Source organism: Chanos chanos, chromosome 1, assembly GCF_902362185.1.
Source record: "Chanos chanos chromosome 1, fChaCha1.1, whole genome shotgun sequence".
Lineage (NCBI taxonomy): Eukaryota > Metazoa > Chordata > Actinopteri > Gonorynchiformes > Chanidae > Chanos > Chanos chanos.
The window spans coordinates 11,490,654-11,506,454 of NC_044495.1; the positions used below are offsets into that span (position 1 = coordinate 11,490,654).

General features: G+C 37.3%; 2 protein-coding genes across 2 annotated transcripts; both read right to left on the reverse strand.

The window, feature by feature from the left end:
• Window positions 1-3,852: 3,852 nt before the first annotated feature.
• fabp7a (fatty acid binding protein 7, brain, a) lies at window positions 3,853-5,208 on the reverse strand. The gene is made up of 4 exons (XM_030767075.1): window positions 5,064-5,208; window positions 4,762-4,934; window positions 4,330-4,431; window positions 3,853-4,151 (listed from the first exon to the last, which is right to left on the reverse strand). The coding sequence occupies exons 1-4, from the start codon at window positions 5,134-5,136 to the stop codon at window positions 4,101-4,103; spliced, it is 399 nt and encodes a 132-aa protein (XP_030622935.1). The 5' UTR covers window positions 5,137-5,208; the 3' UTR covers window positions 3,853-4,100.
• Window positions 5,209-10,844: 5,636 nt separating this feature from the next.
• gja1a (gap junction protein alpha 1a) lies at window positions 10,845-11,942 on the reverse strand. Its single transcript, XM_030767062.1, has one exon. The coding sequence runs from the start codon at window positions 11,940-11,942 to the stop codon at window positions 10,845-10,847; it is 1,098 nt and encodes a 365-aa protein (XP_030622922.1).
• Window positions 11,943-15,801: the final 3,859 nt, after the last annotated feature.

Below are 15,801 nucleotides of genomic sequence, written 5' to 3' on the forward strand. Positions count from 1 at the left end.
TGTTTCTTAGTAGCAGCTTTGAATGGTGTAACATGATTGTAACTGCTTGCGAATACAGAAATATTCCCTTCAAGTTGTATAATGTATTTAACCTGTCCAATATTCTTTGGAAAAGGAAAACCACCAGTATGGTTAGATGAAATAGGATAGTATCATGCATCTGGTTTAAGCTGCTGAGCAAAGAGCTGCAAATAAAGTAGTATTCTAAACTTGAACCTTCTTTCTCTTTATCTTATGACTTTTTGCTTGATGAAATATGGTTTTAACTGGAGATTTCAGCTTAACATTAACTTTGTACAATGCTTTAAAACATTTTTTTTAGTGTTCACCTCATTATTATTACTACATCATACATAAAGGTCACGCATCCTCAGAAGTCCATTGCATCTGAAACCATCCTCTCAACACAGTGTAGTAAACGTCTGTGACCAGAGAGTGTCATTGTTGCTATGTAAGCTCAGGATAATTTGCTAATATTGTATCATCTCAATGCCTTTCTACAGTCAAATAAGAACTCTTGTTAAAATGTTAATTTAAATTTTTTTAGCAGACTAATTGTAACCAGAAAAAAGGCAAAAATGTGAACTTACTACCATCTTTGTTTTTATTGGGATTTTTTCTGTTTGTTTATTTTATTTTATTTTATTTTATTTTATTGTTTATTGTTTTGGGGGGGGGTTCTTTTTCTTTTTCTTTTTTTTTTTACATTAACACTCACATAGGCTCCAGCAGTTAATGTTTAAATTTATGGTTAATGTAAACAGAAATTGCTACTGCTATATCTTCCACGAACTGAAATGCTATAACATTTCATTTACATTTATACATTACACTTTATACAAGAAATTCGACGCAGTATTTCGGGTTCCCCCACTGGTGGTAACCATTTTCCGGTCTTGCACCAGTGAATTAATTAAATCTGCCTATTGTTCACGAAAATATTTTTCCACCCTTGTTTTCTGTTCCCATGGAAGGTATGGAGCCATTCCATGTCTTTCCCAGAACCTTTTTTTCAATTCAAAGGGGACAGCAGGGAGTTTCTTTCAGGATACTTGGCAAAAGCATCAACTGACAGTGATGTCACATTAAAACTTAAAGGCTATTGGCTACAACGGGAACGGGTTACACTCAGCCCACAAGGGAGTGGGACACAATCAGCTTATAGCTAGACCTGAACCACAGTCAGACTCAAAAAAAGGATGATGAAGGCAAGCATTCATGCCATTTGACAAATTGCCACAGAAGCGTGAGATTCAAAGAAAGGCAGAATAGATTCCCCCTTCAGTCTCTCTCGCTCTCTCTCTCACTCACTCACTTTCTCTCTCTCCTCTAACACACACACTAACTCACTCTCTCTCTCTGTCTCTCTCTCCCGCCCCCCAACACACACACTCAAACATAAGTGAACAGGGACACACACAAATCCACACACCCCTAAACAGAGCCCTTCTCTCCCTCTATTCATGGCACTTAAAAGAGGAATGGTTTGAGAAGAAATGGTGAATGCTTTTATTCACCATATTAAATCTAAGAATTCTGCATTAAGAAGGGTTTTATGCAAACCATTGGGCCTAAATATAAAAAGGTTATGTCCAATCTCAAAACCTAAAGACAGCAAGTGAGAACCACAAAAATGTACCATAGTCAAGACAGCATGTGAAAACAGTATGTAGGTAAAAATAAGTGCTCTAAGTCTTTACTAGAAAAACTGTTCAAAGAATGAATGGAAGACCTATTGACAGAAAGAGAGATCAGTACCTCAGGAGACTCCTAATAAGGATTAGCACAAAGAGGTAACTCCCAGTCACTGAGTCCACACTGACACACATTCCAGGCAGACATCAGGCCATACATCTCCAGGGAACAACTCAGACTGCCCTAATGACATAATAGTTTGTATAGCTGAACTATCTCCCTACGGAATGCATTTTTATGGGTATTTTTGTTTCGTTGTATTCTTTTGAAACGACCTGCACCTACAAACTTGTGTCTTAACATTTACCTTACTGAATGAGTTGCTTTTTCAACATCATAACTGTGCTAGATTTTAAAACTGAGTCATTATGTTGAGTTAAACTGTCAGCTGCTCCCATGCATCTCATGCATAAGATGCGTTAGGTCAGCACAGAATGGCAAAGACAATAGCCGATTACTTTCCACTCCAATTCCCAGGCTTTTGTATGAGAAACAGTCTATTCACAGGCAACATGCTGCTTGGCTGCCAACATACCATGACTGTTGCTCAGCTCTGTGTTCAGTGTACATATACAACTAAAATTAAACAAATGTATATTGTATATTAGAGTTGAAGCTGTTCAGAACAGACAAAATTAACATGCAAAGACATCAAGGCATCAACTATCATTAATCTTTCTAAATATCTCCTTCAGAGCTAGGTTTTATTAAGTTTACAGGAGCATGACATACCATTTTGGAGCATATGGACCGTCAACCAGGCTATAAGAGTCAGTTGAGATTCAGCACTGCATGTAAACATGGTTGGTCAAATTTATCGAATGATGTCGCTACGTAACGGTGACACCACCGATTATGAGATTACCTAAGACCTACAGATGATGAGTCCCCTTATGGCAGGTGGATCTCTTGGAGAGGTTACTTTAGGTCATTATCTGCAGTTAGAGCAAGCACCAGTTGTTCAGTGCCAGCTTATACACACAGATGTCAACTGCCACCACAGTAAACAGAGCCAATTCTGTCTCCCTCTAAGGTCCCTCTCTTCAAAGAATTTGGCTTCAAAAGCACGTTCTCTCGCTCTTTCTCTCTCTCTTAGAAGACATCAAACCCATGATGCTATGTGTACATACTACACACATGCACACACACACACACATATATATATATTTACATATATAAGCTTTTTTTTTAGCAACTAATGCTGAAACAGAATTGCACTGAACATGTATACTGTTAGCCATCTGCAGACCCCAATATCATTGGTCTTCATAGTTGTTGATTATTTTATGAATTTCTTAGTGGAAATAATTCTGTGACAGAGAACAGCTCAGAGTAGAACAATCTACTAATAAGTTACTAAAGTGTGAATTGAAATGTCTGCAATTTTAACCCACTTTAAGTCCTTAAGGAGGTTCTTGGATAGCTTTAATTAAAATTAGCTAATTATGGGAATTTAGTGCAGCAGGCTGTGATGTGTGACTATGTTGCACACCCTCAAACAGAGGTTTCAAAGTTGACTGCTAATATCAGTTTGCCCTCTTTAGGTCGATTACAGTTTTTACATTAAGTCACTCAGTACATAAAATAATCAAATCACTAGCATGTTCCATCAGAGAGCTGGGTTGAAATGACATGAAATGATAGGTAGCAGTGTTTGGCAAGCTTTGACAAAATGTGATGTTGACCAACTAGCAAAGTCAGCTGTCATATGTGAAGGTCTATTTGGGTGTTCCAATCTGCTCCAAACGTTTTCATCTGAACATCAAATTAATTTAAAACCAGAACCCTATTTGCTTTTTTTTAAATCAGGATTTCAGGTCTAAACTAAAAACAAACAAAAAAAAAAAAACTCTGGCACCGGCCATCTAAAGTAGCTTATGGAACCACAGAGCATATGTTTATGAATTTTATATATATAAATTAACATAACGCATACCATTACATATACACTAAGATCACAAATAATAACAATAACACTAACAGTCACAAAAGAATCTTTTTAGACATCACAAATATTGATTTCTATTCAGTGTTGCACTGTTGGCTTGAGAACCTAAGTTTTGGTGTGACACAAGTCTGGTGCCAAACTCTTTTGCATAACAAATCAAGGGACAGACAACTGCTGGCAAGTTGAGAAAGACACAAAGAGTTCAGAACTATTTTCAAGATTTGTTTTTAATTCAGAGCCAAAAGTGAAAAAGACATCTCCATAACAATTCCTCTAATTTGTATAAAAGGACTTATAAAAAAAAACATTTCCCATTTTATTCATGCTAAAAATGCAAATGAAATGTAAATCTGAGTGTGCAGTAAAAACAATGTTTACAATCAAAATGCCCATCTTGTATTGTCAAGTTCACAGGAGAAGACTGAACTGCTCATCAGTTAATTTCAACAGTTTGACATTATGCTTTTTCATAAGTACGGACAGCTTGGGCACCCTCAAAAGTCAAAGTCTGTGAAAAAATTAAAGAGATAAAATCGTGTGTAAATATAATGTTGTTCCATAAAAGTGAGAAATATAAATATACCGTCTAGGGTGACCATAAATTGGTTAATTTGACCATCAATAGCATACACAGTACCAAAAAGAAAAGATAAAGGGATGCAGTTTCATTCAACGAAGATGCTTACCATGACCATTTTACCATCCTTGATTTCTCGGACAAACTTTGTCTCTTTCCCATCCCATTTCTGAACATGGACCAGTTTGTCTCCTTCCAAGGTTACTGTGGACTAGAATCAGAAGTAAACACATGCTTCAACGCAGAGCACACTGAGAAGGAACTAAATTAGACATAAAGTTCTATTCAGTGTCTTTAATTTAAATATCCGTGTGTGTGTGTGTTTGTGTGTGTGTGTGACTAATGAAATACAAGTAGAAAGTTATTCATGGTGACATTTTGTGCTTTAGTAACATTTTGTGTTAACAAAATCAATGCATTCACAGAAGATTGTTCGTGTTAAAAACTTCTCAGCGATATCAGTTCACGGCTCATCACTGTGACATAGCCTATAGCCTGTTTATCAAAATAGGACGATCAAAGTTCAGTGCAACCCACTTACTTTTACATGCCTGTCGTCAGCAGTGGTTTCGTCAAACTCCTCTCCCAGTTTGAAGGAAATCTCAGTGTTCTTGAAGGTACTTAAAGTTTTTAAGACTACTTTGTCCCCCTCCTGGCTAATGACGATTGTAGGTTTGGTGACATTGCCCACTTGCCTCGTAGCAAAACCGACACCTGTTAATAGAAGGATTTCACGTATTGTAGTAAGCACATTATACACAATGCACACCTTACCGTATTAATTACTTAAGTAAAAAAAAAAATGACAGAAATTGTCCTGAATAAATCACTGTACATACTCACCCAACGCTTTCATATAATCATCAAAGTTCTGACTGTCCACTAATTTCCAAGTAGCACAGAATGCATCAACCATTTTGACAAGTTAGTAAAGCAGCGATCCAAGACTTGCGGTTGAAATGATGAGATAGCACCACTGTACTATTGCTGTGCGTGTAAGTGACCTTAAACACAAATTCCCAACCAATTAATACTGCAAAGAAGGTGGGAGGATATCGTCCAGGCAAGGGTTTTTGTCTTGATTGGATACTCGGTCAAATTTCATGAGCTGTGATTGGCTCAAGCAAATGGCGAGAACATGGTACAGTAATTTCAAGTTTAATCCAATAATGGACTCTGACTGAATGCGTGTGATACTAGCAGAGCAAACTATACTAATTGAATGAGACTGCTATTCTTGTACTGCCTTTAATTCTATACATCTACATCGATGACAAGCAGAAGAATATGTAAATAACATCATTATGGGGCAACTTTTTAAAACCTGTTAGGTCACTTTATCATGTTTTAATGAAATCCTCAAATCGACAAAATATAGGCCTATTTCGCTAATGTCACAATGATAGTATGAGAACGTAAATGAAAGACCATACACAAGTCAGTATACAAATTACGCGTGAAATAGGTGAGTAATCTTCAAAATCTCAGTTTAATTGAGGCTTAAAGATGTGGAATGATGTGGCGGACCAATTTCAGAGACCGCAAGAGTAACGCGGTCCCACAAAGAAGTTTCAGGATTTTGGCGTAATTCTGAATTATTAACTGAAGCTTTTCCTGCATTAGACGGAAAAATATTAATGAAATTACACATCACCATGCATTCATAATAGACAAAATATATTTTGAGAATAGGTGAAAATTGAAAAAAAAGAAAGAAAGAAAAAACTGATGCGTCAGTGAAACATGGAGACCTTTAGATCTTTGTAGCTCTTGTGATTAAGTGCCAAATCGATTTACCGTACATTACCTTGAACTGCAATTCTGTCTGTCAAACAACAAATATAAGTGAAAATCCTTCATTTGCAACAAGTCCATAAACAAACACACAAACAAATACATATAACAGGGGGTGCAAATTTACCTCTCCTCATTCACATATATTTAAGTCAATGCTTGTTGATAGGAGGCGATTAAGGGAACCTAGTGCAAATTTTCAAGTCCTGCTCCTGTAGGCTCATAGCACAGCATCCTGAGAAACTCTCCCTCTTTTAACACACTTGATTCAACTCATCACCATAATTAAGTGAAGTTCCCGAGGCAGGTGTTGGAGCAGAATGAGGTTTGAGATGTGTGGAGTAGCTTCCCGGGGTACACATGAGACGCGCTACCCAAATGAATAGTCTTTCGCGGGGCTCCGAAAGTTTGATAGGCTTCGATTCCCTTTCTCTCCCAGTGGATGGCACCAACGTACTTTTTGATAACGGTGATTTCTGATAGACACTGAAGAACATTTTCTTGACTACAGACACATCTTGCTAAGTGTGCAAGTGGAAACAAGCTCAGCAAATGCGAAAAACGAAACTCTTTGATAGGATCATACAGAACGCTTGCTGAAATGTGCCACTGTCAGCACACATACATAAATGCTGCCACTTGTTTCTAGATTAACAATTGGTTGTTTCATTGTTTAAAAGAAAAAAGGGCTGTTAAACTTAAATAGTTTTTCTGGCAGAAATGTGCCGGGTACAGAAAAGCTTCACTTCATTTGCCACAGGCGAAAAGAAAATCTTACGCTGCCCTCTGCTGATCATAATGCCCAACAACAACAATTCACAGCTTCCTATACAGTACGCAGTTCATTGTTTACTGCCTGCAATGATGCCGCAGCCTTCGTAAGAGATGTTTTTTGCTACCCTTCCTAACTGACCTAGCATTCAAGTTCAATTCCAAGGAGTTTCATATAATTTTTGTTTATTCGAATGAAATTTTATATTCAACAACTTGCAACGGTTCGTGAAAATGACAAAAACGTGTGAACGGAATATGCGATGCAACTATGACCTTCGACTGTTTATTAGTATAATTCTTGTTTTTCTTTTCGTTGCTGGTGTTTGTGCTGATAAGAAAACGAAAGATTTAAATAAATGAATGAATGAATGAATGAATGAATGAATGAATGAAAAATAAATAAATAAATAAACATCTGTAACGAACCTTATTTTTTTTAATGCATTGCCATAAAAAAACACCAGGTGTCAGTAGTGTTCCACAAAATCAATCAATCAATAAATAAGGTAAGATATGAGGCACTGATCGCTGCAAAGCTGCTTTGAGATAATCTTGATTGTAAAAAGTGCTATACCAAAAAAAAATGAATTGAATTGGATTGAATAAGATAACACTTTACTGATCCCCAGGCAGGGAAATATGGGTGTTAACAGCAGCAGAAAGACAAGCAAAGAAGTATAGATAAAAATACAGTACAATAAATATAACATACCATGATGTATAATATAGCAATGAGCAATAAAAAACAACAACAAATGAGCAAACAGCTGTACATGTAGTGCAAAAAGATATGACGGTGAGCAATAAACAAGTGAGCAAAACAGGGTAAGGTATGTACAGTGTACAAATGAGACTCTTCTAATCTTAACAATATAACAATGTCAGAGTGCAGTTAAAAAAGAACATACTTGGACGCTCTCACAAAAGAGCAAAAACGTTATATTCCATAAAGGTTTTGTTTTTTAACATCTTATATGTCTAGACCTTCTCTCAGTAACCCCGTTAGGAATCAAAAAACATAAATACGATGGAGTGTTATATGTAAACACCTCATTTTCTTTTCAGCCCCATGCCCCACAATGCCCACCCACCCACACACCCAACACCCACACCCACACACACACATTGGGGTTTCCTCTGTCTCTCTCTCTCTCTCTCTCTCTCTCTCACACACACACACACACACACACATACACATTCAAAAGTCACATTGTTTTAACATCTCATCTTGGTGTTAACACTAACCACATTCAACCTAGACCAAAGATTCCAAAAACCATGTGAGACTGTTTTGTTTTTTGTTTTTAAGTCTTTTCTCACACACTGGAAAATAACTTCTCCCAAGTTTGACGCAGTTGATTTAGGGGAGAAACACAACAGTTCAAAATGGCTGCATGGTTGAAACCATGCCCAGTCAGTTGAATAGACCTAACTGTTGCCACTAACATTTACCATGAGGCCTGAAGTATGAACCACTCCCTTGTTTGGAAAAATTATAGAGCAACAGAAGTGGTTTGTGGGATTTGGATGCTCATGTCGACTTTCTTGTGTATCTTTTAACTGCCTGTTCTTCAAGGATTTTCTTAAACCAAGTACTGGACACAGTAACTTGACACAGTCCTTCCTGTCTAGTTTCAGATTTATTCCAAAGAAAACATGCAGCTTTGTTTTTTTTTTTAAAGAGAGTGCGTCAAATCCTGTATAAAGTGATTCCCAAGCCCAACCCCCTTCAGTCTATTTTTAGGAACAGCTCATGGCTCTAATATTCACATTTCCACTATAAAACATATGCTGTTCTTTGGCGTTTTACAAACATAGGCCCTACTGTGACGCATTAACTCTGCAGTATGGGCCATGCAGCAAGAAGTTCAAGACCTGTCAAACCAGACTGCCGCTTTCAATTAACCTGTCACCCCGAATGGCATATCACCCTGTTGGTGTTTTGTTGTTTGTTTATTTGTTTTGTGTTTGTTTATTTGTTTTTTAAGCACAAAGGGAAGACCACAGACCACAGCAACCTTCCAGCAGAGGTTTTATCTGTCATCCTTTAGGACAATTCAATTTTATACCACAGATAAATCCTTTTAGGATTCATCTTAAAAACTTCTAAGCAAATGTTTGAGTTTTGAATAAGTTACTATATATATATATGTTTACAATTAAGGCATGGACCAAAAGCACAGATCACAGACAACCATGGTTATTATTAATTTTTCTTTGGGTCTGATGAGGATATAGTGCCCGGGTTTGTAATACACTCATTAAATCAATGTTTAATAAAGAAACAATGAACCGTTTACAGTTTTGTCCCCAAAGCTTTTAACTATTAAAAACATTGATTAATTTACCAAACTGGGTCACTACTTAGTTGCATTTAATCCTTTTATAAAATTACTAGCACTGAATATTTGAAATTCAGAATTGTATAATGCAGATGAAACAGGGTCTTTAAAATCCTGAAATCTACTGCTCAGTTTGTTCTCAATGTCCTTTGACCACCATGTTATATTAACATTATCTCACAAAAATAATCATTATTCACAATATAGCAAGTGAAACACTTCATACAGCCTGTAATTGTCAGAAGCAGAGAAATCAGTCATTTAAAAGTGTGTGTGAAACAAGTCTGAAACAAAAAGTACTTGTGAAGCTTGTAACCTTCAATCAGAAATGAACATTTCACCTGGTTTCAAAATTACTGCAGAACAAAAACAAGAGAATATCAATATTCTGTTTTAGATAGTGACCAGAAAGTCTATGACTGCATACTCAGGCTTCAGTCTTATAAGATAACAACAGGACAAGGTTAAGGATTTTCTCAGAGTTTACAAGCATGTACAGCTCAGAAACAATAAGCGACTGGAGACATGTAGCCAAATTAGGAACATACTTTAAAATTGTGGTAAAAGCCAAAATATAGGACCCAGCCCCTTACTAAAGTTTGTTGAAACACAAGTGGTTCTTGATGCGATTCAACAAAGCAAATGTAGCCTGCTTCCTGCTAAATATATAGAAGTCTAGATCACAGTGAAGATTCAGTTAGAGTTTTTACAGTTAGTTGTTTTAACCTTTTAAACTGGTTTGTGTTTCCTGAAAAATGAAGTGATGCTCTAATGACGCTTGACAGTAATTACAAATAAAAAGCAACAAAATAGAATTTGTTTATGCTGACTGTACAATTGTTTACTTGAATAATGCTCACGCATGACGCAGTAAAACTTCAGCAGTGTATCACTGCTTGGGTTTACTTCCTTTTACGTTGTGTAATGACATTATGTAATGCACAAGAATTTGTGGGTGAAACAGGCTCTTTATGCCAGAATATGCAGCACCCCCCTTTTTCTCTCTCTCTCTCTCTCTCTCTCTCTCTCTCTCCCTGCCACACATGGTTGGCAAAGCCTACTGCTACACACATGTGCTTTCAGTTAGCCATGTGGATAGATAGGAAAATATGAGTTCAGAGGTAAAGTTGAGCCTCATTACCTCATTTGAGTTTTGTAAAAGACTTTTAATTTTCAAACCAAAAGCAAGCAGTCTGTTAATAGACTATAAATCAGTTTGTTTGCACATAAACTGGGAATTGCATTACTGCTTATCCAATCTGAGGTAAATGTTCTTCAACAGTAACATAAATATCCATTGTGCTCATGACCCAGATGTCTTCAAACATCTCTCTCTCTCGCAGTACCTGATCTGAGGTGTGTAATGAAACATTGTGGAATCCTACTGCATGTCCATGCAACAACAAATCAGTCCTATCTGCCAAAGGATTTTAAAATAAACAAAATACAACTATGACATATTACTGTAACAGAAAATTACAGAGATCTATACTATATGTTGTGTTTCCACAAAAACCACGCACACTGACATGATTGTTTTTCCCCTCAAAAGAGCAGAAATTTGTAAAAATGTTTAAAAGAAATTGTCTGCAACAGTTTTTGGTGCACTCAGTCAAACATCACAGTGATATCAACTGTAAACATTACTTAAATGTTCGAAATGTCTGTGTTCTCAAAGAGATATTTTCGGTGTCCATACAGGGATATATCTATGCTAAATGTCAAGGTCATCAGGCCTGGCGCGACTGCTGCCCCGACTACTGGGCCGAGGATCAATCTGTTTGAGGAGCAGAAGCTCTTTCCCTGACGCTGGTTTTTCTGGATAATGAAAACTTGGACTTTGGCAACAAGTAAAAGCAGTTTCTCTTTGGCCTAGGTGATTCTGCTCCGTGCTGTAATTAGCCCAGTTCTGTTCATTCACTTGCTTGTCATAATTGTCAGAGGAGTTTGACTTCTCCACTGTATCCAGATTGTAGGCAAGGTTTGAGACTTGAGCCGAACAGTCATTGTAGCACATGCACCTAGACGGGGAAAGGTCCGTGGGACAGGACCTAAGAACCCCGTTCGCGTGATAGAATTTCTCTGATTGTTTCATCCGATCCTTAATACTCTTGAAAATAACGTAGCACAATTCAATGACATTGAGGGCCAAAGAAACAAGGGACACGACTAGCATAAAGATGATGAAGATAGTTTTCTCAGTCGGACGGGAGAGGAAACAGTCAACTTTGTGGGGGCATGGTGCCTTCTCGCATATATAAACGGCTGACAGGGTGAATCCATAAAGGTACCACTGTATCATCAAGAATCCAATTTCAAATACAGATTTCAACACAATGCTTACAATGTATGTCTTGAGCAAGCCTCCTCGCATTTTGAATTTTCCATGTTCCTCCAGGCCATACCTGAACTTTTTAAGTTCAATTTTTCGGAGGGCCACGTCAACATTTCCACCTTTACTCTGAATGGCTTTCAATTTTTCCTCTTTCTTGTTAAGTTTCTCCTCTTTGTGCATGAGGTAGGCAATGTGACTAAGGTAGAGGAGGGTTGGCATGGAGACGAAGATGATTTGCAGCACCCAAAAACGCATGTGAGATATAGGGAAGGCGTCATCATAGCACACATTTTCACAACCAGGTTGCTCTGTGTTGCACTCGAAAGCAGACCGTTCGTCTCCCCAGGCTGATTCCACGGCTGTCCCCAGCACCAGGATCCGGAAGATGAAGAGGATAGAGAGCCAGACTTTACCTCCTGCTGTGGAGTATGCTTGAACCTTGTCGAGAAGTTTTCCTAATGCATTCCAGTCACCCATGCTGAGAGATGTTCCTCTGTGTTTAGAAAAAAGAGGGCTTGGCTAAAACTGGAAAGACTGAAAGTAGCATAAATACGTTAACGGGAGTGACAGAAAAGAAAAGAAAAGAAAAGAAAAGAAAAGAAAAAAGAAAAGAAAAGAACGGAAAAGGAAAATACTAATGTAAACTTCTGTGCAACATTACATTTCTCGGATTCTATATCAAAGAAGAAAAATCCTTCAATCATGCTTAAGAATAAAACAAAGGGTTACTATGGTTTGACTGCATCAAAAAAGTTTTGACAGTATTCGTGATACAAGGAATAGCTGTAGTACTTTTTTTTCTTCTTCTTTTTTGAGACAAAGCTAGGTTTTGAATCATGTTAAGTTCCTTTTAACCCTGACGAAGCCTTCTATAAACCACTCCACCACTGTTACTTAGGACTAATTACGCTATCTTCGGTAGACGTATATATATATATATATATATATATATATTCTTCAATCCTTCTTGGTACACTGTATACAGTATACCAAGTGCTTGGTATACATATATACTGTATATCTGATTTATAATTACTTTCCATGTAGACCTCCGCGACTGATTCCCTTTCCATAATAAAACGGAAACTGAAAAGAATAACGAAATCTCGGATGAGACGTATGTTAATACGGCGTACCTTTAATTCCTTTGAAAATGGGGGAAATGCTCTGTCTAGACACTCTTCCTCTTGAAGATACTTGAACGGACAGTATACATCATGTTTCGTGCTCAAACGGCCTTCTTTTTCCGCAGTTGTTTGATTTGTGATTGGACTGAAAATGTTTAGTCATCCCATCCCGTGAACAAACTTCTTGACTTCGAGAACTTACTCATCTGGTTAACATTTTAGGATGAATGTGATGTCTTGGAATGCCAGTATTTTCCAACCGGAAATATCGCCCTCTGGCGTAAGGAAATAGTACAACAAACAACGCAAAGACAACTTGTGGGCGAGCTGAACACGTTGTCAGTAGTCTGAAGTGTGTATTATGTATTGTAAATACTGAATGTGATTCGGTCAGGTGCAGTTCATAGAGTTACTATTCTTCTAAATTAAAATGGAGGAAAACTAGAAAAATAGTCTGCAAGGACACTCTATCAATACTACAGTGGTCACCATTCACCCCAAACACTTACAAGGGACATATTTCATTTGAAACAAAACCATTTGTGAAGACGGGGGGAAAAACAGATCATTACAGCAGCATTACTCAGTTTTGGTAACCTAATGACCTTGGATTTGCTCTAGCTCAACGTTGGAACATGTGACTCGTTTTATCAAAGACTTCATGATTAGAAAATAAGCTTCAGGAGAGTTGGTGAGAAAAAGAGCAGCACTGTGAAAACTATCAAATATGTAGAGTGTTATTTTTAATGAGAAGTAAAATGTATTTTATCATTATATTTATTAATCTATGTTGTTACATTTCATAATAGGTTGTACTTTGTCCAATCAAGTATACATGTGTGTAATATTCCTTAGGTCAACATTAACAAAGTCATTTCTTTCCTGTTTGGCAAAACTATTAATGATTAATTTGTGATTTCTAATTCATTTGTGCCCAGTGAAGGAACACAGAATTGCTCTTGATCATGTAAAGACAGTGTAGAAGGCAAAACAAACAACAACCAAACAAACAAATAAAACAACATTTTCACGAAAGTCACTGAATGTCAATTTGCATTCATTTGTTTATTTGTCACTTATCATTACAGTGCATATGTCAGTAAGCTTGAGGAACATGCTTTCCAACTCACTGGCTACTGATTTACCAAAATTTTGAGATTGCATTTTATTAATACATCTATTCTGAAGACTTTTTTAAAGAATAACTTTATTCATAGTCCTTGAATAAACTTTCTTGATGCATTATAAAACTACCACACATCCCTGTTTAATCAAATGCTCGCTTTTAAGGCTGTATAAGAATAAACTGGAGATACTGAGTGCAAAATTACTTAATCACCCAATATAATCGCTACTGTATTTATTTTATGTCTTTGGGGTCATGGAAGACCGCAGTGGAAGTTTCCCCTCAACCCAACTGTTTGGATTGGCCAACATTTTTTCCCATATTTGAACTTCCTCATTCACTGAATCCATCCAGTCCACCTTTTTGCCATAACTCTGCCCTGCAATAGCAGAAATTGGACAGAGATATTGTTGGGATCGTAACTACGGCATAGTTTTGTAAAGCTAGGATCACTGAAATTAATATCAACATCTCCAAGAGATCAATAAATGTGTTTTTACCTGTCCCGAGACTAAGTCGTACCCCTCCAAGGAACTGATTGGACAGCGTATGATGATCCCATACTGTGAGTTCACAACATGCCTCCCGGACCTCTCCTACTCGGAATCCATCATACACCATGGTGTGGTTATATACAGGGTCTTGGCTCTTTTTCACCACACGAGTCTTCTGACGACTCTTTTTACTGGTGTCTGGTAACATGTAACTTGAACACAAAGAAACAACAGAACTGGACTCAGAAACTAGTTCAGTCACTGATGATGAACAACAAACAACGGCCCAAAAGGTTTAAGAACTGAGTGACAATGTTGTATCTTAAACTGTAATTCTACATTGTGCTCAAACATAAAACATTTCACAGTGAGATGAAGAACTGAATTATAATTTAAACATCAGGCAGATGATTTCCCTTTATGTTTTCAACAAAGTACTGTTTTTGTTTATGGCCCTTGGCTATGCATTGCGCTTAAATGCATCACAGCCATGCTATAATGGTGGTTTACAATTACCTTGACTCTATTGTTGCTTTATTGAAGCATGAATCAAGTAATCCCTGAGGCTCAGAGAGTGTTTGTTATTCTCACATGTTCTGAGGTCACATTCTGTATGACACACCCTTACCACTTCACAAAGGAGTCTACGCCCTGGGATTTCAGGCAACGCAGTTCTCTAGCTTCACGCAACCACACATGGATCTCCCCTGTACCACGTTTAGAACTACCTGCAATCATGAAGAGTGTAACTCACCTTAACACAAATATGAACTTTACTGGAAAGGAATGAGACTTCAAAATAACATAAACATATTCATTTTTATATAAAATAGCTTCTGACATTCTGTATAAGCAGATATTAAAAGTTGACACAAAACCGTGCAGGGTATAAAATCACCTGACAACATGTTCGGACATGAAGAACTTTTAATAACTGTCATACCTGTCGATTCAGGAGGAACATATTTCAGTGAAACAGACAGCCACCCATGATATTCTTGTGAATCTTCCTTGTTCTAGGATTTAAGAGATTATGGTACAGATGGCGTCTAAGATAATGTAATCATCTCAAAGGCAACAAAAACATTGTGAAAAAATATGACCATTTACCACAATCAAATAATTAAAGGCTAACCATGTTGCATTCAGAGTTGTGACCACCATCAGACATATCTCTATTCTCTACTGAGTGTCTCTAAGTGTTTTGGTGCTCAGTTGATATTCTTGAAGTGGTATGGTCAAAAAACAACATTATTACTTCACTAATAACATTAATAACAATAATGTTATTAGTTCAAAACCTTATTCAGTTTCGCTTGATGTACCTTAGGTTCAAGATTATACCAGGTGAGAGCCTCATGTCCCCAGTCCCAGGTCCTAAGGTTGAGTTCAACCTGGCCCAGGAAGACATTTCTGCCCCGGGAGTCATTATGCCACACAGACAAATTCAGTGTCTTGGTTGGTAATTCTTCTCGCTTCACTTGGTACTACAGAGTGAATCCATTATGCAACATTAACATAAAGCAAAGGAAAGATTCCCAATTCATCTGCATTTGTGGAACAATAGAAGGCCAATGAAACAACAGAAG